Source organism: Pocillopora damicornis, chromosome 3, assembly GCF_964200805.1.
Source record: "Pocillopora damicornis chromosome 3, jaPocDami1.2, whole genome shotgun sequence".
Classification (NCBI taxonomy): Eukaryota; Metazoa; Cnidaria; class Anthozoa; order Scleractinia; family Pocilloporidae; genus Pocillopora; species Pocillopora damicornis.
Genome location: NC_142672.1, coordinates 5,251,018 through 5,277,621, shown reverse-complemented (window position 1 = coordinate 5,277,621; position 26,604 = coordinate 5,251,018). Strand labels below are relative to the sequence as shown.

At 38.1% G+C, this 26,604-nt stretch overlaps 2 protein-coding genes and 1 long non-coding RNA gene across 6 annotated transcripts in view; 2 read left to right on the top strand and 1 right to left on the bottom strand.

The window, feature by feature from the left end:
- Positions 1-1,004: 1,004 nt before the first annotated feature.
- On the top strand, positions 1,005-11,890 carry LOC113665939 (NADPH-dependent quinone oxidoreductase VAT1). 3 transcript variants are annotated; one of them, XM_027181678.2, is made up of 11 exons: positions 1,005-1,297; positions 2,360-2,489; positions 3,048-3,263; positions 3,775-3,846; positions 4,823-4,899; positions 5,809-5,912; positions 6,558-6,610; positions 7,397-7,582; positions 8,486-8,611; positions 8,931-9,074; positions 10,401-11,890. In XM_027181678.2, exons 1-10 carry the CDS (start codon positions 1,077-1,079, stop codon positions 9,066-9,068), a joined length of 1,323 nt encoding a protein of 440 aa, XP_027037479.2. In that variant the 5' UTR covers positions 1,005-1,076; the 3' UTR covers positions 9,069-9,074; positions 10,401-11,890. The 3 variants fall into 3 exon arrangements, with proteins under 3 accessions (XP_027037479.2, XP_089055948.1, XP_027037480.2); XM_089199822.1 differs by having other exon boundaries at positions 9,485-11,890; XM_027181679.2 differs by having other exon boundaries at positions 9,481-11,890.
- A 1,200-nt stretch (positions 11,891-13,090) lies between these two features.
- Positions 13,091-23,835, bottom strand: LOC149047913 (uncharacterized). The gene is made up of 2 exons (XR_016184827.1): positions 23,487-23,835; positions 13,091-13,485 (listed from the first exon to the last, which is right to left on the bottom strand). It is a non-coding gene; the product is annotated as an uncharacterized LOC149047913 (long non-coding RNA).
- Positions 14,801-26,604, top strand: part of LOC113665971 (ATP-dependent chromatin remodeler CHD8) — a 29,207-nt gene continuing 17,403 nt past the window's right edge. The window contains exons 1-10 of one of the 2 annotated variants that reach the window (XM_027181714.2): positions 14,801-15,001; positions 18,878-20,587; positions 21,003-21,126; positions 21,257-21,466; positions 21,587-21,636; positions 21,712-21,832; positions 21,949-22,035; positions 25,324-25,389; positions 25,519-25,590; positions 26,406-26,533. In XM_027181714.2, coding sequence (XP_027037515.2) covers positions 19,062-20,587; positions 21,003-21,126; positions 21,257-21,466; positions 21,587-21,636; positions 21,712-21,832; positions 21,949-22,035; positions 25,324-25,389; positions 25,519-25,590; positions 26,406-26,533 — 2,384 coding nt within the window. In that variant the 5' untranslated portion in view covers positions 14,801-15,001; positions 18,878-19,061. Of the gene's footprint in view, positions 15,002-17,759; positions 17,904-18,877; positions 20,588-21,002; positions 21,127-21,256; positions 21,467-21,586; positions 21,637-21,711; positions 21,833-21,948; positions 22,036-25,323; positions 25,390-25,518; positions 25,591-26,405; positions 26,534-26,604 lie in introns of those variants that run through there. The other variant, XM_027181713.2, reaches the window with a different exon arrangement.

The following is a 26,604-nucleotide window of genomic DNA, read 5'->3' as shown; positions in this document are numbered from 1 at the left end:
CCTGTCTGTTGATGCTTAGAATCCTGGAACTTAAATTGGTGGGGAACAGGGGTAGGGGGTGTTTTGGAGGGTGTGTTGTGATAGAGCAGACATTGAGTCGACTGCAAATGGATATGGGAACATGCTTTAAAGAGAAGAGGAGTATACAGGGAGCCGGCCAGTGCCTAATGAAATACTAAATAGCGAAATGTAGTGTCATATCGTACGAGCTTGGTTACCTACAGTTAAGCGGATTAAGGGCTATTCCCGCAGAGGGGTCTATCAAGGGGGCTGAGTGGAAACTAAATGAGGTTGGGAAAAGGAAATAAAAAGCCAAAAGCGAAATGCAGTTAATCGTAAGTAAGTAGTGTTATCTAAGGGCTCAAAGTTATGGTAAGGTGGGGCTCCGCGTGAGAAATTTCCAACGTTTCCTACACTTAGGAAGCGTTTTATTACCACTATTGATAACAATACTTTTTTAGAGAAAATGATAATGTGAATGTCCATTATCGGAAGTGTAAAATGATATGAAGTTCCTTCGCTCAAGTCTTACATGCAGGGTTGGCTTGCCATCAGAAATAATTATTTTAAGGGGTCACATAAACCATATAATTGCCTAATCCTCCTTTTTTACCCACTTGGTCGTTCAAAACAATTTCCATTGTGCCTGATAATAAGTTTCTGTTTCAAAATTATACTGCGGGCCAACGTGTGCCCACCGAAGGTGAGGTCCTTTTCACTTGTCTTTCAACAACTCAAATTACTGTGGGTGAACCCGCGAGAAAATCGCCCTCTATGAGATGTGAAACCGCGTGGGAAAACGCGGGATTTTCTCTTGCGAGCGTGTGCCCATTCGTGTCGAAGCATCGAAATTCTTCAGTGCGTGGACTTGTGTATCTGCGGAGAAAACTTCGATCTGTTATACAAATTTGTCACAGGATATCACATGAGTCTATGAGAAAGCACTGAACTAAATCTTTCATAAATTTCGCGAAGTGGTGCGACTCGACGAAGTACCCCGACAGTCTCCCCCGCCCCGCCCCCTCCCACAGGGGTAGTCGTAATCGTTCTCGGCGATCTTTGGACAACTTGCGAATATGGCGGAGGGTACGGATCAAGCTGAGCAATTACCTCCACAAGAAGGCCTTGTGGAGGAGAAAGGAGAGGAAAAGTCAGAGCATCTTGAACTCCAACCTGAACAGGAGACCATGCGATGTGTTGTGCTCACTGGATACGGTGGTTACAACAAGCTCGAAGTGCAGAAATACGCAAAACCTAAGCCGATGAAAGGACAAGTTGTTGTTCGCGTTCATGCATGGCAAGTGTATTGTTTGTCATTTTTTACCATCATTTCCCCTTTTTTGTTGTGGACAACCATATTAAAACATATTCTGTTATATTTCATTGGGAATTCATACTACAATAGTAACCAACGAAGCAAGAAATTATTTAAGAGTTATGAAGACTTGATAGTAGTGGGAGGGGCGGTAAATCATGATGCTAAAAATGTTCTCATGTTTTACCAATGAAAGTAATGTTTACAGGAGTGAAAGCATGTGGAAGAATTGTTCCAAACCAATTTCATTTTGCCGTAGCTCTTATTCTATATTTAAAAGTTCCGTTTGTGTTTCTGTAATAATATTATTCATGCTGCTTGCAGTTCGTGACACATTTGAGGAGGAAATTCTCTACGATTTCAATCATTTGACGACGTCAAGTGATGCTTGTTACGCAAAGTTTATTTTCAAATGTATTACTATGATTTTGTGTCGATCAAATTACAGTTTTGCTTTTTGAACTTGGATTGGCAAACTGGCAATGTGTTGGTCAATAATCAATATTGAATTGTTTAATTTTGAAATTTGACCTATATAATTAATCAGTTTGGTCTAACTTGTTGTGAATTCTTTGCAAAATGAATTATGGAATTGGGAGCAATAGGGGTATGAATTTCTGGGTGAAGTCCAAACTTGCAATCCCAATAAAGTACTTTAGTGGACTTTCAGATGAATACCAAGAAGTCTCCAGAGATTCCAAGAAAAACTTTATTTCGTAGAAAATCCTCTTCTAATTCACGAATCACTCAATCTTCATAATTCTTGGGCCTAGATTAATCAGGTGCTTTTTAAACCCACATCAGCCTTTGTGTTAAAACTCCTTATTGTGAAGCTAAATGTATTGCAATGAAATATGGACAATTTTTTTTGCCTCTTGGAAAGCAGGGACAAAATTTACAGTTGATCTGTAACCAAACAAACTTCTAAATCAGGAAAACTTATAACCTACTTTTTTCAGCCCAGTTTTCTTATCTTTATTGATTTTCTGTAAAAGGAATGCCTTATCACAGAAAATGTGATGGTGTATTTTATCTCTGATGTAGTGGCCTAAATTTTGCGGACATTATACAGCGCCAAGGAATGTATCCTAGCCCTAAAAAACCTCCATTTGTTCCTGGTTTGGAATGCGCTGGAATTGTGGAGGAACTTGGAGAAGAGGTGACTGACGTGGAGGTGAGATCTCAGTTTCAAACTCACTAAGGCCTAATTGTGATTATTTTCAGGGTAAAAGGAGTATTTTTCATTTCTAGCCTCAACTCAGGAAGGTGCTAAATATCTGTTTACCTGCTTGACTGGCTGCTTTATTAGGATTCTTTGGTATCAATGATTGCCTGTGTTCCTATATTAATGATTCTGTTGTAATTTCAAAAACTAAAACTGAAGCACAATTAATCCCTTACCCAATACCTAAGCTCAAGGACCAGGGTTTTCTGTCGAGGTTCTGTTTCCCTAGGCATAGGTTCTAATTATTTAAGATTTTTAGACAAAAGCCTTTCCCTACCATCACTCAGCTGTTAAAAGCTTTACCCAAGGGCCAAACAATACATGACTCTGTTACAAAGCCCATATCAGGCAGGGAAAGGCATTTTTTAACATTTATGAGGATGACATTGATGACATTTCTTAACCTCTCTGAGACTTTATACCAAAGCTTTCGACCCCATTTTCCAATGTTCCAAAAAGCATAGTTTTTTTTTATATTAAAGTACATTTTTCTTGCTTGTTCAACAGGTCGGGTCCCGTGTGGTATGCATAACAGGAGATAGTGCCTGGTCAGAATATGCTTGTGTCCCAGGGGGTTCGTGTTTTGTTCTCCCAGATAGTATGAGTTTTGAAGATGCAGCAGCAATCCCTGTCACATACCTGACTGCTTATTTTATGCTTTTCCTCTGTGCAAGCTTGGGTCAAAGGAAAAGTGTTCTGATTCATATGGCAGCCGGAGGTGTGGTAAGGATGGGTCCTGGGTATTAAAGGGGAGGGTATATATGATAAGAGACCTGCTATGTTTACAATCATTAATGAGCCTCAGATGGTTTTCAAATTGCTTCGGGATATGTTATGGATTAACAAGAAGAATTTAACTGCTGTTCTAGTGCCTCTGTGGTGAAAAAATGTATTAATGAGTACTTGTAAGTAACCTATGGCCTGCACCAGCCTGGCAGTAAGTGAAGACAATAAAAAGGGTTGGCACCAAAAAAATTTTAATCTTGGTTAGGAATGATTAGTGAAAGAGCTTTTGAGCACAGTCCTTCATTCTTCTTTACCAACCGCTATTATGTCCAGTGATCAGTTAATTTTTATGGGTTACAGTGACAATTGCTTTTTTCCTCAATTGGTGGGCTTCTTGTGGCCGACAACTTACAGAACATGTGTTGCATCTTCCAAGGACTGAAGCTTTATTATTTATTAATTTTTTTTATCGCTGTCATTGCATCAAAAAAATTGTGTTATATCTTAGGGTGTTGCAGCAACACAGCTTTGTAAAACTGTTGAAGGCATCACAACATTTGGTACAGCCTCAGCTTCTAAGGTACTCTAACTCAAAATTTTTAGCTCTGTTTGTGGCTGAACCAGGTAGATGTTTTGGATCATAATGGTCTTTCTATCTCACTGATGTTAAAGTGCCAGTGAGAATTTAGAATTTTTCAGATCTTACATGGTGGATCCCTCCATTGTCTTGTATTCTGTCCCTGGAGTTCGGCATTAAGCAATGTTTCCCATTGATTAGCCCAAACAAAGGCCATATTTCTTAATTTATTTATCTGGAGTGACTAGACCTATAACTTTTTGCTTTCGATAGTTTTGTCAACTAATGCAGATATACAGACTGAAATAAGCACATCTTGAGAGGAAAAAAAGATAAATAGAATAAGAAATTCTAATTTCCTTAAGGAAAAAAGCATAACATACATTTTCATAGATAGCATGTTTATTTATGTCAATTTGGACAAGAGCCTTGACGGGACTAGAACAATCTCCCTTCTTCGTCCTCTAAAGTAGAGCCATTATAAATTTTGTGTATATGTATCTCTCCAGAGGATGAATAAAGGGGTAAGTTTCTAAAGAAAATGTGGTGCTGTTTCAATGGGAGAGTATAACAGAGTAATTTAGTGTTATCAAATGAGTTGAAAATGTAAATTGGCCGCTGTAAAGAGTTTAAAGGCTGACATTTCAAGTGTTAGCCCCTTGTTGGAGTGATTGATGACATTTTGGGAGAATGAGCTTTCTCCTTGTTAAACTTCATTACTGAGGTTTCTCACACCAACACCCAAGGTTGCAATCATTTTGGTTACTAGAGTGATTAAAACCTTTTTTGGTGTCTAAATTTGCAACATAGGTCACCAATTTGGTGATCGTATGGCCACATAGAGTAAGTTGTTATATTTTCATGTTTTTGCATCAATGGCCTGAAGTTGAAGGGAGAAACATTTTAATTTGTAAAATGTTGCTCATGCTTGGTCAGGAATGTGTTAGACTTTTGATCTCTTGCCTTTATATTGATACAGCATGAAACCATCCTTGCCAATGGAATAGATCATGCTATTGACTACAGGACAGTGGATTATGTCCAAGAGGTGAAGAAGTAAGTAAACTGAAAAATAATCAATTAAACAAATGTGATTTTTGGAGATTTCATTCAGTATTCTGTCAAATTTTGTTATGCAGCTCCTACAACAAATCAGCCTCTTTAAGCTGTGTATGTTTCATCTGAAATGTCCTGTTTAGCTGTAAGTGAAAGCATAATTTGGCTGATGATATCTACTTCAAGGGTTTAATTGGCTCTTACAGCCTTGTCCAAAACTGAAACATAGGGTCTATCATGGGTTCTGAAGCATGAAGTAAGGGTATGACCAGGAGTGTTCTTTCACCTTTTGGACGGAAGACTTTCCTGGTTTAGGTTACCCTTGTGATTTAATCAGGTTTCTCTGAAGGATAGCTAGTACACATTTATGTTTCTGGGTGTAAAAAGGCACTGTGTGTTGTATTGTCTTAATAAGTGTTGAATGAGGCACATTGAATGTTTTTTGACAAGGTGTTGACCATAAAATAATGGTGTTGTCACAAGCAAACTTCCTTGTTTACAATGGTGACCGAGTCTCAAGAGCCTTGGGTCATCAACTGTTAATTGTGAAAGCCTATGCTGGAAATGCTGCTAGCATTTTTAGCACAAAAACATGGTCACCAAATTCTGTTGTGCTTCTCTCAACTGAAAACCATAGTAACATCTGAGAGGATTCGCCTCCAAGAAACAAACTTATTTCCTCCCTCAACATTATTTCCTTTGCTGTTACTGATATTTCAGCGAGGAGAAGAAGAGGGAAAAGTTTCTAAGGAAAAATAATTTTGTGGTGTTATAGGTTTCCTGGTTGGCTAACATCAAGGAGATTGGATTGAAACTAAAACATGTGGGAATTTCAAATGTAGATCCAAATCTAAATGAATCCTTTGCTGAACTCAGCACTCATACAAAACTGTTTATTCATCATTTAAGGATTTGTCCAGAGGGAGTGGATATTGTTCTTGATCCCCTCGGTGGTGCTGATACAAAGAAAGGATATAATCTTCTAAGGCCTATGGGTATAATCATTTGCTTTGGTAGGTTGCACCTGTGTCAAGACATTTAAAAGAAAGTTTGACATTTGTTAATTGCAGTAAGCATAGCACTAATGCCACAGGATAAATAAACAAAAGTCTTCATTTGGCCCAAAAATATATTTGTATAGTTACATGTGGCCATCATATGTTCCGAGATGCAATCAGTTTTCTTAGAGGAAAAGTCAAGGACAACTGTGAGCTATGAGGAACAGATTACGCTTGAGGTATCTTCTCAGATATTCCCCTTTTTTCACCATCACATGACCTGCGTGCAAGAAAAAAGTATGATTATTATTTTGTCATCTATGAGCCACATCTACATTCTCATAGTAGAAGTTTGTCTTGCTGTTTTATAATGTTATGATAATATCAGTTTTTCCTGAATAAAAACTGGTGAATATTTCGCTTCAGTTCGAGTGAGAGACATTTTCAAATTTGTTTCAAATTTGAGAGTGTAAGGTCCAGCTGTCAAATATCTGTTTTACACTCCTGCATGTTATTCAATTTGTCTTAGGATGAGTGGTAGACTTATCATCCAAACTTCTTGCAGGAAAGAAAATTGTACTTTTTGGAGCCCTTCCCTGGACCTAGATGCAATTGTGTTTCAAATTTGATTTCTAATTTTTGGAATTATTTTGTGGGCAGGTTATGCAAATGCGGTTGCTGAAACAAAGAGTGTCTTTAGTGCAGCAAAAAATGTAAGCTTACAGTATTAAGTATAATTATATACACAGATAAGCCTTTTTTTTTGGTTTGAAATTGTGCTCAGCATCTATTAACTTTGATATATACCTGGTATATACTTAGCTGGTACATTTTTGGCCTTATTCAGACAAAGATCACATGAAATGCAACACATATACAAACAGCTTATTAACACTTATTTCCCAAGATCTAAATATTAATCTCTCTAGTATCCTCCATAGGTTGCTTATGATTCTAATTCTGAGAATTTTAGGTTAAACTAAGCAGTTTCCCCTTATTGATATTCATTTATTCCACTCTTTTCTTTCTACTTGAAAACATATGGATACTGTTTGGAGAGTTTCCTTTCCTAGCTAGGAGGGAGAGGGTTAACCAAATTCAGTCTCTAGTAAATGAATTGTCTCTCTTTTCCACATAGGTGACAATTATTAGAAATTACATAATCTAATAATGGATTTTATTACTGGCACTCATTGATTCAGGATCACTTTGCAAACTAGATGGAGGCCCCCCCCCCCCCCCTTTGATTTATTTAGTTGTATTATAATGCATCTATGGGTCAATGTCAGCATCTGAGCAACTACATGCCTGCCCTTCCCCACCCCTAACCCAACAACAGTACTGAAATTGATAGTAAGTGAGGGTTAAAGTTTGATCAAGGGAAGGGTGGGTGCATGTACAGTTGCTCAGGTACTGATATTGATTTTCCTTTATTTTCAAGAATTATACTCAACTTGATCATGATTATTTCACTGAAAATTGTCTTCTCTCTAATGCAGTGGTTTCAGGGAGCAACTTTCAGTCCTTTACAACTGCTGAGAGACAGCAAGACTGTTTGTGGATTTCACTTGAGACATATGCAGAGTCACCCAGAGCTACTGAAATCAGGAATGAAGCATATGTTTGATTTGTACACTGAAGAGAAGATAAAACCTCACATAGATGAGGTATTTGCTTTTGAAGAGGTGTGTAGATCACTGTAAATTTTGTAATGTCTTCATGAGACGTGAGATAAAAATTATATTTAAAAATTTGGGTGTCGAGGTTTTCTTAAGCATGGGACAAACATAATTATGAGTATATTTATTATTGAACATACAAAACAAATCTTGTGTGAGTGCTTTTTTCCTCTTAGTAATTTGGAGACTGGTGTGGTACAGTTTTAGAAGGAAAAGATGGGCTTTTATACAGTCTACTCTTTATCTGCTTTTTGTTCTGGTGATCTTGCCAAAGTGCACAATTAAAATAAAAATCATTCTTCTTTCTTATATAGTCAGTTTTAAAGATGATTTGTTTGATTTTGCTTTGTCCTGTGCTTCTTCCTGTTTCTCTGTCTGTCTGTTTTTGTTCATCAATCAGTTCAGGATAGTGGAGTAAAGACAAAATATTTCAAATGCCTATGCAAACTATGATTAAACTCTTTAACATCCATGGATCTAATTAATAATTCTCCCCTTCAGCTGCTTCACCTTTCTGTGTAAGTAAGTTATAGGGATTTGATGTTTAAAACTTCTACTTGTTAAGTTTGAATACTCTCATCACCTGTTTGCTGGGTAATGTAAGGATATTATAGGGAGAAGTTTCATGTTAATCACTTCTGGGAATTAATGGGTTAATATAGTACTCATTTTTATTTTTTATTCATTTCATCAACCATGTGTATTCAAAATCCTAGTAACAAACATTGCGATGTGTGGCTTGATGAATTTTATTTTTAATTTTTTTTTCTCAAGGCTACTCTGATTTGGAGTCAATGCTTGGTAGAAATTTGGAAAATTTTTGATCATGCAAGCAGGACCTATATATTGCTTTGATAAATTCTAATAGCGGATCCTCAACATTCCGTTATTTTATTTATTTTTCCTCAGGTTGGCAAGGCCATGCAGCGAATGCACCAGCGTAAGAATGTTGGTAAAATAATAATATCACCCATGAAGGAACCAACACCTGAGCCCATGCCACCGCTGCCACCAGCTCAACCTACACCCCCAAAGGTATGCTGCAAGCTTAAAATAAACTCAATGAAATGAACATTTGGAATGTGGTGTGTTCCTAAGCAAGATTCTTAATATTCACAGTACCTCTCTCCATCCAGGAGTTTAATGGATTATCAGCAATTTTTTAGGGAAGCTTGCCAAAATTCTGGGGGTTCCCTTGTATAGACAAGAATACTGGTTTGGAGGAGTAGCAATATTGCTTGTTGAATCAGGTATGCATTGCAAGCTCCAGCAATATGGAGTCATAAGGCTGGTAGGAACTTTTATTACAGTTCAATTGTAGCCATTGACATCCAACCTGATTTGAATTTTGCAGGAGGAGGATGTTAAATTAGAGGATAAAGAAGGAGAAAAAAAAACAGAAGATAAGGAAGGAGAAGAAAAAACAGAAGGAGAGAAAGAGAAAGAGGAACCCAATGCTGAAGAAGAAAAAAAAGAAGAGGCTTCTGCTTAGAAGCTGGTATGACTTCAAGTGTTACCTTGTTAATTTAATGAAAGACTGGATTTTGTGTGATTTGATTGTGGGATTTCTAGGCTTTATCTGTATGTAACACAGCTAGTTTGCCTTTTGAACTCATGGGGGTATATCTCAGTCAGGCATCAGTGATCTCATAGCCTCTTTCAAAATGTGTGTGTTAAAAAACCGTTTGAGGGAGTTTTAGTCTTATTGGGACTTGAACTGAGTTTGCCCTCATTGCAGCTGAGGTGAAGCAGGTTGCATTTGTATTTGTTGTGGGACATTAGGGTGATTGTTTTGTAGCTTGTTGGCCATAAGAGGAGCTACAGTAGGACATTATGATTTGTTTTTTGGGTCGTTTTTATTTATCATTAATTGGAAATAAACCTTTCAAAAACTGTTTACCAAGGCAGACAAACAAGAAGAAGGTAAAGAAATACTAAAACCAAATAAGGATGGCAAAGGATTGAGGAGATTATCATGGATTGCAAATGAGGGAGTTGAAAAACGTCTTCGTTTGAGTTCATAAAACCAAAACCAAAGCAATCACAACAGCCAATCAGAGTTACAAGTTACAATACAAGGAGCCAATGAGAATTGAAAATGAAAACAAGAAAGCCCTTAGCGCGGGAGAACACTGGTGATCAAGTCATGATTGGTTTTAGTTTTGGAGCAATGCAATCCTGGTTTAATTTCGACTTAGTTGAAAATTGTTTTAACCTTTTAACTCCCAAGATCTTATCAGTAATTCTCCTTACTATCTCCCATACAGTTCTTGTGATGTTAGTTTGGAGAATTTGGTATTGGATGAGCTTATTATCCCTAACTGATATTTTTCTTTATTCTCATCACTTGTCTGCTTGATCTTGTATCGATATTGTAAGGAGAAATTCTGTCATGGTCACTCATGGGAGTTAAAGGGTTAAAACAGCTGTAAGCCATTCATCTGAGACCTTCTAAAGGAGGGAAATTGGCCTCAGCGATGTTGGCTATTATAGATACGTGTTAGAAGGGTAACTTGGTAGGTCATTAACCCTTCAACTCCCATGAATGACCAAGACAGAATTTCTCCTCAAAATATCCTTATAGCATCAAGTACACAAGTGATGAGAATAAAGGAAAAGATAATTTAGGGGATTATTAGTTGATCCAATACCAAATTCTCCGAACTAACATCAAAAGAATTTTATGGCAGACAGTGGTGAGAATTACTGATGAGACCTTGGGAGCGAAAAGGGTGAATATTCTAACAACACTTGCTATGAGAAGCACGGTTTTAATCATATCGGTACAAAAATTAAGAACCACGAATTTCATTTCTTTTTGCAGATATCAGTGACTCTTATACAAGAAAGTGATGTTTGAGTAATTCTATTCGTTGTTTCATCACTTTGATGTGAATTTATCGTCGGGAACTAAGATGTTCACTTGACCTTACTCAGCTACTGATCAAAGTTGTTTGAATATTAAGCTCTAATTTCCTTAGTAAGGTTTTTTTGTTCACTAAATACCACGAAACTCTCCTTACTGTTGTGAAGGATTGTTTGCGATCAGGTTTCTCTCCTACTTCGACGCAAAATTGGCTGTGGAATGTAAACGGAATATCGCGGCGTTAAGAAACCTTTTCCTTCTGTTTAGCAATAAATCACTTCTCGTTTCTCAAATCCCAAGACCTGTCCCAGCGCCTCTTTCAGCCCTGGATAAAGAAACCTGATCGCAAGTTGGAGTAATTTTGTGGTCGTTTAGAAACAACCACTCATTATATTAATTTTATGTTAAAGGCAAATAGCTGGTAGAGGGTGGTGACGACATGAGGAGATTTAAACAAACTTGTTAAAGCAATGATAATTTCTCCATTTGAAGTATGAGTGTCTAGTACCCCCAATCTTCCCCAAGAAAGCTTTCGTAGCCATAGACGCTGGAAGTAATTTAAGATAGCTAACTTTTTGGAAATTACTGCCGCTGTGAAAAGCGTGTATTGACATAAATTTAAGGATATTTGACCAACCAATCCGTTCAACCGATTTAATCCTGAACATCATAATTTTCCCCTGTTCTATTTACATTTCCTCCGGTGCTGACACGGAGAATTTGTTTGACAATTAGGAGCTCCTAAGTTAATGATCATTTCTTATATTCTCGTGATCTCTGCATTTAATTCAGTGGACCTTCGTAACCTTTCCCTGGATCCACCGCTGCGGGGTCAGTAAGGCTTGGTATGACAATTGTTTCTCACTTTACCGGGGTGTTCTCGAATCCCGTAACCCACTACGGGTTTTACATCTTGTTGTAAAGATTTTCTCTTCACTCATCTTCAAGGGAATGAAAGTTCACCAGAAGGTAGAAACACTTTAAAGGTCCAATGGGTAGAGGGTGAAACCATCTTTCATTTGATTTTCATTACAGATTTATTCGTAACAGTAAAACCAGTGTGGAGATTCAGTTCTGCTCCACGCATTTCCAAAAATGTTTTTTCCGTGTTAAAATTTCGGAAACGATTACGGATTTATTTGCTCCAATAACTATAGCGGATTCATGTCCGTATTAGAGCAACCCCGCAGCTATCCTTCTCCTAACCGAACATTAACCCTAGCTTGTTATCGGTTGACTGTTGTCGTCTTAAGGGATGGGTAGGTGAGCAGTTGCTTAGTTACTGACATTGATCCCGGTAATCGTAGCAAATAACTTAGACTATACAAAGACTTAAAATTATAGACAGAATTATTTTCTTTAAGCAGTAATTCAATTATTAAAGTAATATTTTATTAGCGAAGGACATCGAAGAATTTATGATAAGTAAACTACGAGTGAATCGTCAACTGTATTAGTCAATGTGTGAATTGTTCACTTTCGCAAGCGAATGGCCTCTACAAATGAATGACCTCTACAAGGTCTAGGTTTTGAAGCGTGGTCAATGTGTAGACAGTGACGGTCGGTGACTTTGCCTTTTGCAAAGCAAAATGGGTGGGGTATTTTAACACAATTTTTGATCGGGGAGCGGGAATTTGAACAAACCAATTTTCAAAAGCTCGGGGGATTACCCGGAGGGATGTTGTAGCTTCGAATTGGTCGATGCACATTAAGACATAAATTGGCTGTGTAGCTAGAACCCTCTTGTATCCAAGGAAAATCGAAGCACTAGCCAAGGTATTCGCCTAGAGGTGAAATTTTGAAAGTCACTTCTAGGTTTTAAGGGGTCTAGCCCTGACCTCCTGATATAATTTAAAAGAAAAAGGAAATGTACGAGTTCCAAACCGGTGAAAGTGTCAAACTGGTCACTCTCAAAACAAGGCTTAACGCAAAACCTTCCTGATGGAATGAGTCTGATGATTTGCGTGAGTACAATATTTCAGTTTCATTTACAAGCGTTCACACTTGCCTTCGTTTCAAAACAGAGGCATTAAAGATCTGGGAAAAAGCTAAATTCTTCATAAAATCTGATATGTTCCGAAGTTCTAATTACACACTATATAGCGCCTCATTGTCTCTTTCTTTGAGTACCTGTTCCGTCACGAGAAGCATTTGATCACGTACATGTACGTTGCTCTCGTGCTTTAAGGAAACATGTAATAGTGTAGTTTGATCGTCCGGGTGAGTGTAGTCCTGAGAAGGACTGTTGTCGGTAATGGTGACTGACGTTCCGACAACCTGAGCGGAAGTCATCATCAGAGTCAAGTGAAAGGTTGTTGTCAGTCGAATGTACTTAGTCCGGTTTGTGTTCAGTTCAAAATCACCAACCGTTACCACAAACCGGACTAAGTACATTCGACTGACAACAATCTTTCACTTGACTCTGATGATGACTTCCGCTCAGGTTGTCGAAACGTCAGTCACCATTACCGACAACAGTCCTTCTCAACACTACACTCACCCGGACGATCAAACTACACTATTACAAGTTATCCCCGGGCTCAAACCCTTTAGTTAACAGTTAACCTCCCACTCAGGGCACTTTCCTTTAACCCTTAACCCTCTTAAATCAGTATACAAGCTCTCCAAACTGTTTTCTATACATTTCCTAACGTACTTACAAGAATTATTTATTTATTTAGCAATCAAGAACAACTTTAATTGGTGATTATTTCCTTTCATCTCGTGACCTTAATGTCAGACTCAGGGGTGGCACGGTGGGGAGAAATTAGATGCTTATCACTGTAACGAGGTGAAGAGTTAAAAAACGTTGAAAGCCATACTTAAAGGGATCAGTGCCATGAGGAAAAGTTTGGAACGCGATCAACGTGATCGTCGCATGACCTATAGGGAACTGTGGAGATGAAGAAGTTCAGTTAACCTTAGGACTCCGCGATACGTACGTCGGCCTGCCTCGTTCAAAGTTTACGTTTCCAGTTAATCATTTACACCCTGACATCAGTATCCATATTCTCCATACTATTCTCATACATTTTCTAAAGTGCTGAAAAAGAGACTTTAATTAACAATCAAGAATTTCTTAAGTTGGTGGTCATTTCCTTTTCACTCGTGACCTAAATATGTGATTCAGGGGTAATATTGTGAGGAGATATTAGTAACAAATACAGACTGTGTTGAAAAAGTCCTCTATTTGTCGCACGGGTTAGAGAAGGTGTGCCCCTAATGTTTTGAAATTCTCTTTTTGGAACACCTGTTCAAGGGTCTCGTCTGAACTATACTCTCGACTAAAACGTGCTGTAACGCTTACATTCATCAGAAGGAACAACTCTGTTCAGAGGACGTACACTTTTCTTAGTCCTGAAAGGGCCCACGGGACGAAGCTTCCACTTTAATGCGTGTCAGAAGACCATCAATTAAGCTATTGTGCGCTTAGTTTCCATAAGATAGATGTGGTCGACCCGGGATTGATAGCTTGCTTTAATTTAACTTCAGTTGATGTGAACACAGTTTGTTATGATATCTAAAAAGAGTACGACCTACAATTTCCTAGGAAAGGACGTAGACACAACTACGCATGTATGCATAAGCAAAATATCGTATGCAGAAAAACACACTTTTTTCCAGCAGTAATCTTCTATCCCAGACATCCCACAGCTAAGCTTGAAAGTTCAGTTGTGGGCACGAGAGTAGGTCAGCAGTGTTTTTCAGGTCATATGTTGGCCTCTTGGCCCCTCAATGTGGTCGACCCAGGATTGTTATCTTGCTTTAATTTAACTTAAGTTGATGTGAACTCAGATTGTTATGATATCTAAAAAGAGGTACGACCTACCATTTCCTAGGAAAGGATGTAGACACAACTACGCATAAGCAAAATATCGTATGCAGAAAAACACACTTTTTTCCAGCAGCAGTCCTCTATCCCAGACATCCCACAGCTAAGCTTGAAAGTTCAGTTGTGGGCACGAGAGTAGGTCAGCAGTGTTTTTCAGGTCACATGGTGGCCTCTTGGCCCCTCAATATGGTTATGGCTTTTACGGCATACGGTTAATATCTCTCCATAGTGGTCACCAGAAAATTTTTACCTATATTTTTTCACGACTAACGGTTAAAATTGCTTAATTTTTACGCCCCTAACGGCAATTTTTTTCCCCATTTTATGGCTAACGGTTAACCCCTTTAAGGTACTCCAGTGGTTAGCTTTGCTATATCTGTGATGATTCTAGGAAGTTATTTTGGCTTAATTTATTACGAGAGATACAAACAACTTTCCGGAAAAACGGAAATAGAAGCTGTTTAACAATATGCAAACAATGCCACAGAATGGCACCTACTGCAGGCCTCATTAGGGTGCCACAGGCACACCATTCCCGCCCTGGTGGAAATAATTGAATTTATCACGCTCTCACACTCGAGATAGTACGTTGCTGTCGAACGTTTTCGTGACATTTTCACGTTTCGGACATTTTTCTAAAGGGCAGAAGGACACAACAGATTCAACTGACAATCACTGCCGGTACACAGTGGCTCCTGAAACGAAACATATTCTGTTAACTGGAAAGGTAAAGCTAGTAATTATTGCATAATACGTGCAAACGAAGATGAAACGTACATTTTAAAAATGACAAGTCATATGGAAGCGTGTATCGTGGTAGAAAAAAAAATATGTCACATAGGTGTAAGCGATAGAGAAAAAAACAGCAGCTTTTTAAAAATTTTCACGGTTGAGCGCGACCAAAAACTTTGATTTTTCATCTACCTCCGAACCGCGGAAGGAAAACGTTCCAAGTCTTAGTTATGGATTCAAAACCAAATTCACGTTAATTTGCTTGCAGAACACAGAAAGATAGATAGATGGTTAATTTTGCACATAGTTTGCAATTGAATATCAAAATAATTTTACCAGGTTTTGGTCGTTGGTAGGGAATTCGAATTATAACTTGGAGTTCTTGAAAAGGAAAACTGTGATATCATTGATGTGGGTGGACGGTTAAGTCGTAGAATATTTTAAGAGAGCGCTGATCTCTCTTCTGCTGTCGGTCTTATTCGAAAATAACAAATAACTATGGAAAAATCAGGAGGGGGGGGATTTTCCTTGGCACATTTTTCTTGCACGTTTTAGAAGAGTTTTAGGGGATCACATCATGTCACCGCTTTCGCTTTCTGGTTCCATTTTGTTTGTAAGAAACACGTGTTTTGTGATGGCTTGATCAGCCGTAATGAATGCATGTAAACAGCAGAGATCCACGACAAGTATACAGGTTTCGGCAGGTGGATTTCCCGAATGACCAATAGAAAAACAGGATCAAACAATGTCTTACACGCTAAGTAACAATATCACCTATTGTTTGAACACTCAAACATGGAAATCCTTTTGATAGTCCACTTTTTGATTGACAGGCTTTTACGATAGGCGAAGTGAATTTCGGTTCTTGCAAACTTTACGGGGTTTACGCTTGTGAAAGGTGAATTTAATAAGCTGAGCGTGACCTGAAAGAGGACAAAAAAATTTCTCAGCTTGAATGTGTAGCTCTGTCTTCCTCTTTCCACAACGAACGCAAAAACTGCTGTTACCACGATTGTTTTACTTATATTCTGGGGTAATCTCAAAATCAACAATTAAGCTTTTATTCTGATATGAAGGGAAAAAGGAGAGGGAAGAACATAGAATGAGAATTTTACTATTTCACAACTGACCTCTCTCATCGCAGACGAAAAAATTATAAGATCATGAGCGACTATGCTGTAATTTTCATGCGTGTAATGATGACAAACGGAAGACCGAAAAGAGAAAAAGAGGAAAGAAAAAATTTGCGTTTCCTTTTTAGTTCGACTGTCAGAAAAACTTTCGTCAGATGTTCTTTTTTCTCTTGTCCTGTTTACAAAACATTTTGAACTGTCAACTACATTTTCTGTCCGGAGGGGCTGTAAGTTCACTGCCGGGATGAGGCGACCGCTGATCCGTTGACAAATCAAGAGACATTCCCACTATTGGGAAAACGTGATATGGTTAAGTAAAAGAAAAAAAAGAGGAATAGAATAAACAACAAAACGATCAGCTAGCCGGCTTAGTTGCCATTGAGGACAGTGCATGTGTCTCCATTTCGCTGTTCACTAACAACCAAATAAAGTACTTCACAGACAAAGGTGGAAGACAAAGGCAAATATGTGAGTTTGTTCATAGAGGCGTTAAAATTGTAATTGCTTTCTGTGAACCTTCCTGCTATCTTAAGACACTGTCTACAGTACGTTGCAGCAAGGATAAAATGTTGGCAGCTTGTCGTCATTAGCCTTGCAAAAAAGGGACTTGATTTTTCGTTCTCATAGGTCAGAAAAGATGCTCCATGACGATTACTCAGACTAAATTTCGATTGCACTAAAGACCTCTATGCAGACAAGGTTCCTCAGGAGTACGTTTCAGCCAGTCGTATTGCAATTTAAAACCCTTCATCGGTTGATGTAAATGAGAAGTCAACCTCACCCGTGCCTGCATTACCGTGATACCTTATTTTCAGCCAACAACTCGGAAACTGAGCCGGATTTTCTTTTATGAAAGCTCAAGCTCGGTTACCGGAGATAAATTTGGAAGATTGTATCCTGTTTCTCTTGGTATAGCAGCCGTCTCAGCGGGTAATATCGCTGAATTTTTCCATTTTAGCAGAGGCTTAAATTCAGCCCCAAACAGGACTACCCCAGTTACCTAGTTGTAGTCGAATTCAATGCTCTCAAATTAAACGTATTCCGTGCATCAAAGTCTCGCCGTGGGCTTTTTTGGAAATAATTTTTTTTCGTTTAGGTTATTTGAATACTTAAGGTTCGTTAAGTCAAGCAAATTTTGCCATATTTTGACCGTAAATCCTTGTTTTAAATGCAAAAAAAAACTCTGGGGTAGTCAGACGTTAAGTTTCACGGATGCCGTGTCATGAAACTGTAAAGCATCTTTTACTCTTTTTCTTTTTTTTTTCTTTTCTTTTTTTTTTTTTCAATCGAATAAAGAACCTTTGTACTAGCTTTTCGTGTCACACAATGAAGATGACGTTGTACGGATTGCCCAAGAGTGTTGATTGTTTTTTCATCCTATTTTTAGTCGCGCTTTCTAAAAAAGATGTCACATTCTTTGCTAGTCCGGACGGACGACAGACCCAGACAAATAATCCTAATTATTCCGTTAGCTAACTAACTATGTATATTAAAGTTAGATTCGAAGTTTTCTTAGCGAATGTGTTTCTTTGTCAAACTTGGCCTCAGGGTGACCCCGTTAATATATGCTACCCCCCATTCATCCGGGAACTTTTTCTTGAAGCTGCGATCTGATTGGTTGTCAGCAGGTAGTAACGTGGTGGCCAGTGAAAGCATGATATTCGTGTTCGAGTTCATCTCAAAACCTTTCGCTTATTCACCGAAGGGGATTTTTTTCTCGACCTTTTTCCATTCTTCGAGTTTGGTAGACGGGATTTTTTGTAGGTTAGTTTTATGTTTTTGTGTTTGACCATGTTTTAATCGCGTTGTTGACCCTGTATGACATCAATTACTTCACTTGGAGCGCTTATGAAGGGCAGCCAAAATATCCTTCGTGTTTCCCACATTTCGCTTTTGTTCCCTTGACGTTGCAAACAAGCATGGACGTTACCACTTGGCGTTTGCATACTTAAATGCTGTTAAAGGGTACTCGACTTTTGAGGATTTTTGGAGACTTTATGGTCCAAATTGTTGAGGTTATCGAGGACAGGCATCAATTTGCACATATGAATCAACTAGTGAACACGAATTTTACTTTGTTATTGTGGACAAGTTTCCTACACCTGGCCTGACTTGGCATGAAAGCTTTTGTTTTTCCCTGCTCGCTCCACTTGTATGAATATTTTTTCTTGCTTCGTGGTTCTAACTCTCGACTGGAGGTTGTCACAGTAATTGAATCTGGTAGTAAACGAAGACTGTAAAGATAATAATAGGTTTTGACAGGGGGAATTTTTTTATCGGCTTTGAAGCTATGCCCGAACCGGCTTCGTCCGCGTATTTCAACACGAACACACTTAACTTTTAATTTAGAGTTGTTTAGGAGAACGCTTCCTTTCTTTATCCGATTGCGTTGCTTTTGAATAACAATCAACGGTTAATTCGAAGGGTTTTAGCCGTTGAAAATGAAAACCCTTCGAAACTGGTGAGCATTCCGTAGGATAGCCGGCCATGCAATGCAATGTATGAACGCACGGGAAATGTCGGGTTACGCTAAACTTTCGCTCGCGTTTCATTCATTCGCACCGACACATTTAAGTAGTGGAAGTTGGTGTGGTTTTTCCGTTTTCCGTCGTTTTGCTTTTCTCCTGTTTACATATCATATTACCATTAATTGACTCTCTTCTTCTTCAGTTTTCCAAGGATTAGAGTTGTTGGTCTTTAACTTGGTTCGTCTTTCGTGACCTTTTCTCTCTTTTCAGAACGGCTCCATTGACGGCGGCAAATAGAGTAGCAAGCTTTAAGAACCTATCCTCGCTTCCATGGCCGTTGAAGGAGACACTATCGAAAGGATTTACAAAGGAACATGATGGTGGGTAATTTCAGTCTTATCGGTTAAAGAGAAAAATCGGAGAGCGATTCTGCCTCGATCTCCGATGACCCATCATGGCGGATCCATTTCTGGGCATCTTCGATGGAGTCAATAACGGCTTGGACGAGTTAGGTCTTGGATCAACGCTCGGCTCAAATGGAAGCCAAGGAGGACAGATGCAAGAAAGGCTGCAGCATTCTGCGTCTTTTGGAGGATTTCAGGCACAATCACCGTCAAACTCGAATCAACCAAAGCTTCAACATTTCGATGAACGGTCATCCGCGTCACCATTTTTACCGCCTTCGCAGAAACTTCAGCACTTTAACGATCCGTTATTGTCGTCATCACCGCAACGATTTCATTCTCTGCAGTCGTCTTCCCAACAACAGTTTGGCGAATTTCGTCCACCATCGCAGATAAACATGTGTTGGCCGCGTGGCCAAACGTCACGAAGCTCTCCTAATTATACTGGATTTTCACAGGCATCTGAACAATCACCGTTTCGACAGCCATTTGGGTATGGGTTTCCGCGGTCGTCATCTCCGAGACTTCAACATTTTGCGAATCAATCTCCCATGAATTCCTCTCCAGATATCTTCCCATCTGGGGCTTCACAATCTCCTAGACTTCAGCACCCAAATCAGTCACCTTCGCTTCCTTATTCAGGTTCTTCTCCTAAGGGTACAAGCCCTAAGACGATGGAGTCAAATCAGCAGCAAAAGCAGAAGCAAATTAGTCCACAGCAAGCCCTCTTTAGACATCTTCAAGGTTCAGAAGGGAACCAGCAGCAAGTAGAACTAGGGGGCCAAGGTCGTTTACAGCACTTGGTATCTGGTAATACCGTGGATTTGGATCATAATAAATCTTCACTTCCTGGAGCAGCTGGGGATGGAAATTTCCCTTATAATCCTTTTCAAGGTGGACCTAGACCACCCATGGGTATGCATCAAAATTCTCCCCAGTCAAATTACAACTCACAACAGTTTCAAAATCCACAGTATGCTGCTTTCAATGGAGGAGTTTCCAGTGGAGCTGATCAAGATATGTTCAATCCTGGGAACCATAATAATATGGCAACTCCTCAACAGCCAGGATTTACTTTTACTAATTTACAAATGTCAGACCCTCAGGACCTGATGCAGGTAAAGACGTCAGCTATCTTGCTTCAAATGCAGCGGATCCAGCAACAAATTCAACAGATGCGAGACATGGGGCAGCCGTCTCAAATGCAACAGCTGCAATTTCAGTTCCAACGGCTTTATCAGATTTATGCCATGCAGCAGCAACAACGTGTGCAACCTAACTTTCAACCTCAAAACTATGACCAAATGAGGTTTATTCAACAGCAAAGGCAACAGGAGAAGGCCAATAGAATTGCTGTGGAGGCCATGGCCAAAGCAGCATTACAGAATAGTGATGGAAGGTCCATGATGCCTGGGTTTCCACCAATGTCATCAGGCCAGCGAATGATGACAAATCCTTCAGCAGTGAATACAGGAGCATTGGATTTTTCTAGGCACCCTATGCCAGCAGACCCTATCAGTCTGGGTCCTTCAATCGTATCTAAACCAGCACCAGTACGGAGCTCACAGACCTCAAGGTTCTGTTCTAGGCATTGTTTATGATTAAGTTTTTTTTCCCCTGATGTCTTCTTTGTTTGTGTTTTGTTTGTGTGTGTGCATGTGTGTGTGAGCGTACGCACGCGCATGTGCATGTGTGTGTGTGTAGGTGAAAGTTTTAATATATGTATGAAGTTACAAATTGTTAGTTTTTGTACAAAGTTACACTAGAGGTCATTTGTCTAGGTCATACAAGGATTAAACTCAAACTTTTGCCAATAATGTGATTACCACAATGATATTAAAACCACCTCTTATGTCTCAGCCAATATTTGATCGGTGCCCTCTGAGAATGCACTGAGATTACACAGATGGCACCTTCAATTCTTGACTTCACCATTGAATCACTTTTTTGTAACAAGCCTGAATTGAATTGTCTTTCATATATTATCGCAGGCCCCCAGCCACTGTGTTGGCAAAACCAGCACCTATACGAAGTAGGAAAGATTCATCTGATGCCGAACCTTCGCCTCCCAATTCTCCAAGTTATTTAGAAGAAGATCATGCCTCCAACATCACTGTAAGTCAAACCTGATCAAGATTGAGGTGGAATTTTTAGGAATTTTTGAAATTTGGTCTTTGCTTAAGATTTCCAAATTTTGTAACTTTGGTAATTTATTTTACTGACTTGACTTTGGGACTATTTTCAGCGACGATCACTCAGAGAACGTAAGAAGAAGACTTACAAGGATGACTTTGATTACAACTTATCCGAAGAGGAGGGAGAGAAAGAGACTGCTGAAGGTGGAGTGCCAGCAACATTTCCAGGTGATAGCACTGGTCAAGCCCATATACCAGTGGGACCCGAAGTGGAAGAGACAACTACAGTTGAAAAGATATTGGCTATGAGAACAAAACAGGTAAGACGTCTCTGACTTATTCACCGATATAATTTAATTGTCAAATACTGTAAAGCAAAAATTTGATTTTTAAAAACTTTTTTAGGGTTTTATTTAAAGATTGGAATATTCTCTTTGCAGGATGAAGAATTTGGAAGTTATGAAGAATTCTTAGTGAAGTTCAAGAACTAGTGAGTTCAATTTTGGTGTTGGTTTGTTGGTGATGCTGAACCATCATCTTATCTTTTCATTTTGCTGTCCTTCAGCTCTTATCTTCATTGTGAATGGGCAACAGCAGAAAAATTGGCAAGAGGAGACAAAAGAATACACATGAAAATAAAACGATACAGAGCTAAACAGCAAAACTCCATGGCCTTTTTCAGTGAGGTATGCAACCAAATTATTTTTGTTTTAAAATATTTAAGTTGTACTCAGTAGTCTCAGTAGCAGTATGGGACAATAGAATCTTGCTTTATCAGTAAATATGCATTGTTTGCCCACAGCTTGATGAGGAACCTTTTAATCCTGATTATGTTGAAGTAGACAGAGTACTGGATATGTCCACAGGAGTTGATCAAAACACTGGTGAGGTAAGTCAACTGGATAAACAGCAAGCAGTATTTGCATTTCTGTGTTTACTTAAGTATTAGGAATCAAAGTTCATAGTTGTGTTTTGGTAAGAGGCATTTGCACATTTATATTTTTTGAAACAAAGTAAAAATGTTATCTCAGAGTTTGTCTTGAGTGTAAAACCCAGAAGGTTGAGTGTTTGACATGTGTGTTTTGGCCAAATATTCTGCAAGCATAGGAAGTAGTGCGTGACGCTGTATCTAAAAATAAGCAAATTGTTTTATTTATGCTGTCATCATTATAGTTTAGGGGATAAACATACATTTATTCACTTGAAGGTCATTTGTGTGTACTCTAATCTCTAATCTCTGTTTGCTTCTAAAAATAAAATTAGCGGACTCTTGAGAAAGGAGTTTATATATGTGTTATCTTAATGTTTGATGTGAATTGAAACACTTGATATTGAAGTGCTGATGGTGACAATTATGCCGCACATGCTGATATTCTCACTATTGTCGGAGGATATTGATGTCTGCGGTAACAGGGTCATGTATCAGTTATTTAACCAAAATGGAATCACTTACACAACTTTGATAGACCATGCTTCTCTTTGAAAACTTTATAATTGCATTTCCTTTTCATTGAGATTTTTATTATTTGAGTCAGACAGACAAATTGATAAGGGCTTTGTTCCTTCGAGTTTCATTCTGTTACTATTTGTTTCAAATCTTTAATTGATTCGCTGTGTTTAGCTTTTGTCTATGTGAGGCAGACATTAGACAATCAATTTTAGTGATAAGTAATGAATACCTAGGCCTTTCACAGATGGTGGTGATGATAAATAAAATCTTCACAGTTCAGCATACTTGGATTTCAATGTAATTATGAAAATAGGAACTCCTAGCTTCAAAGGTCACAGATGCGAAACAAGAGTAGGAAAAATGATATGAATTATGTTCTTTCATGTGGACTTTTCTCAGTCTATAGACCTTGTCAAGTTTTTTTACGGATATTGTTAGGTAACATTTCAATTAACTTAATATAGATTGTATTGCTTCTAAATGAAAGGAATGTTGTTTTTTTGGCTTTGCAGTAAGCCAGGTTCACCATCTATGTCTAAGAAATATGCAAATTTGACATGTTCCGCCCTTCTTGAACATGAATAATTAATTCTGCCCTGCTTTTGTTGTATGAAATTTAGTATTTTTTTGGCTCACCATCGATAAATCTTTCCTATATTTAGTGGATATGTGTTATGAAGTTATTGACCATATTTTCTCTATCATAAAGTATGATTATATTGTTAACAGAATGAGAGAATTTATAGGGTGTTGTACCCTTGATTTTGTACACACACAATGTTTTCGTCTTGGATGTTTAATACATAAAATGTGCCATTAGACAGCAGGTTTGCTACAGAATATGATTTGGATGGACTATTTAGGGAATGGTGTAAATTTTCTCACATTACCTTGTATTGAGAATTTGCCAAGGCTTTTGAACTTGAATAAGATCATTGCAACCACTTTCTTCGTTAATTGTGATCTTGGAGTTGATATGCGTCTACAGTGACAGTATGCCCTTGACATTTTGATCTGCCATCTGTGTTTGGATATCACTCTGGTGTTACGGCGGTGCTTGAGAGTAAATATATGATATAGTTCAAGTAGTACCGTTTCTGATTGTTTGTCTGGTGAAATAAGGACCATAACTTTGTCTTGTAATGTATAATCCTGTTTTGCCTTCTGCTATAATCAATCCCAGTGACTCTTGTGAACTAGAAAAATACTCTTTTGTGTCATCTCCGAAATTGCAACTGCGCATTTCCTGCAGGTGTTTATACTGTCTGGTGCATTGCCCGTGGAGGCTTGTTTTGGTGGATAGAAAATTGATGTTATTTATAATGATGGGAGCTTTGATATTGTGTAGTTTATTTCACTGGGAAGACTTAATTTGTATTTTTCTTGTCGTGAATGTGATTTGTACACTGTTGTTGAAATTTCCTTTCATCGCTGAGTTTGACAAATCCTCGTCACCATAGGGTGTGTAATTTAATTACACAAAGCTGATATATGCAGACCTTGATTTGAGAAATTGCTAACACCAAATCATTCATTGCTGATTGCGTCTGTATCTGTTACTTATTCCAGTGTTTTAATAGGACAAATACCCTTTCTTACACAGTTTGCTAGTTTTGATGCATATTGTGGGGGAAAAATTGTCTGTTTACACTTACAAATTTATCAGAGCAACAGCCTGAATAACGTTTTGATATCTTGGAACGTCCCTTTTTCCTTCTTCATTGCTCCCTCTACTTGTATTTGCCCATTTTTTTTTTGTTTCAACCATTTGGTCACTCATTAAACTGTTATTTGTTGCAAATGGTAATAGGAGTGTTATTAAACAATTATTTAGATGAAGCTCAGAGTTGTTTTAGTTAAATTGATTAGTCTGTTGAGAATGTTTTCCTATATTTCCAACTTCCTCAGACATTCATAAGAGCATCTGCTTAAACTTTCCTTCTATAAATTTAAGATTATAAAACATCAGGAAACTGCACAGCAGTCTTCTTTTTTCCAGAAATTTCCTTTACCATCAAGATCAATGTTTTTAGGGTTATTCAAGCATGATTTTCTTTAATAGTCTTTGTCCATCCAGAATGTGTTTTTCTCTACAACTGTAGTTTGGGTACTTAATTAAACCAAGAGGAAGTATTGTTCAGGGTGTCAAGATCTTTGTAATTCTTTGATTGACACAGTACATTGAAATCATTGTCAGTAGCTGCTAGACAAGAATGAAAAGGAACAGTGATTATGAATGTAATTCTACCATACTAGTGAATTGCTAAATCCAGAGTTGAAGGAAGTAATTTGGGCTTTTACTCATTGATTTATTGTCTTTTACTACAATTTTCAAAGGAGGTTTTTTGAAAAAAAATTCATTGTTATTTGTTTTTGATTTATGACAGTGATATGTTGAATCTCCAAGAAAATTTGTTGCTTGTCAGACAAGTTTCTGAACTCAATTTCAGAGCACTTCACTACAAGCATACAAATACAACATCATAATTTCAAAATTGAGTTTGTGCCTGGTGGCATTCTGTTTTGTTGGGTTTAAACTTTTTAAAGCAAGCTAGAAGATGATTGTCTTTTGGAAAGAGATTGATCAATTCCTATTTGTAAAAAGTCATTTTAACAGTATTGAAAATATGCTAAATTGATATACTGACTTTGGCAATTTGTCCATATTTTTTCAGCCTGTATGGAGTATAGTTATTTAAATACAAATTATTTTTCTCACTTTTACAGCCAATCACCCACTACCTTGTTAAATGGTGTTCACAACCTTATGAAGAAAGTACTTGGGAAATTGAGGTAATTGGTACAGAGAAAAATCATAAGACTGTCTGGCTTTACGTTTGTCTGGTTGTCTTAACTGAACTGTTTGAAGTCCTGACTTAAACATAGCATAGTTACAATTTTTTGCTCATTGTTCAATGTCAGGCTGATGTTGATGAAACAAAAATCAAGCAGTTCCACAAACTCAAGGAACATCCGCCTATGGCTCTAAGACAGGTAGGCTTTTTGCTCTGTGCTGTAATGTTGGAATCCTGTGCAATGTCAACTTGTAGTGCTCAATATCCCAGCCACTTGAGTTTTTGTGCATCTACATGTATATCTTGCCTTATACTGATGCTTGGAGAAGAGCATATTAGACTCCTTAGGCTTACATTGTAATGTTATCTGATTTTTATTTACCCTTTAAGCAAACCTGTTCAATCTTTCATGAAGAAACAATTTAAGAAGTGTTATGAAATGAATGGGCAAAGCGCAGGAAAAAAATGCACAAAAACTCCAAAAATTGGGTGCTTAAACTGATTGTAACCAGTTCTCCTAGTGGCATTTTCCAGCCAAAAATAATTAAGTTAAATATCACAGTGGAAGTGCCTCTCTCAAGTAACAATTTCTGCAAAATTATCATATTTGTAAAGTGCCAGATTTTTGCGTGACAGAGAGTGGAAAGCTTTCATGATAAACCACTTCTTATAGGAAACCACAATTAATTTTTGTGTGCTTGTGGTAAGTTCTGCCATTTTTAACCTCTTGACATGGTCTGACCTTAAACACAAACATCAGTCTGGTAATGAGATCCCTCTAAGGCTAGTGTGACAATATGCAGGCCTGATAATCTTCTTGAATAACCAGACATGTCTTATAATAAATCAGTTTGAGGTTAAAGATGATTTCGTACGTGTAATAAAACCCTGAACTTTCTGTTAACCATAGCTTAACATGTACACTCCTTGTGTTAATGACCCAGACTCCTAGAAGTAACCAAATAGGGGTATCTGGTTTTTTTTTGTTTTGTTTTGTTTTTTTTTTTAATGCAGTTCCGTCCTCGCCCATACCCACATGAGTGGTGCAAGATGGCTGCATCGCCAGTGTATAAAGAAGGAAATACGCTACGTGACTATCAGCTTGAAGGTGTTAATTGGCTCACCTTTTGCTGGTGTAACAGGTACATGATTCTCAATAGGTGGCATGAAAAACTTTTTGTTCCTTTGTGGTCTGAAATGTGGAATTTTTTCA

What these genes read in the sequence shown, in the direction of transcription:
- LOC113665939 (XM_027181678.2), top strand. Translation starts at nt 1,077, where the DNA reads ATGGCGGAGGGTACGGATCAAGCTGAGCAATTACCTCCACAAGAAGGC. An exon ending in AAGAGGTGACTGACGTGGAG is followed by an intron (nt 2,490 to 3,047) that starts GTGAGATCTCAG and finishes CTTGTTCAACAG; the next exon opens with GTCGGGTCCCGTGTGGTATG. An exon ending in CTCAACCTACACCCCCAAAG is followed by an intron (nt 8,612 to 8,930) that starts GTATGCTGCAAG and finishes TGAATTTTGCAG; the next exon opens with GAGGAGGATGTTAAATTAGA.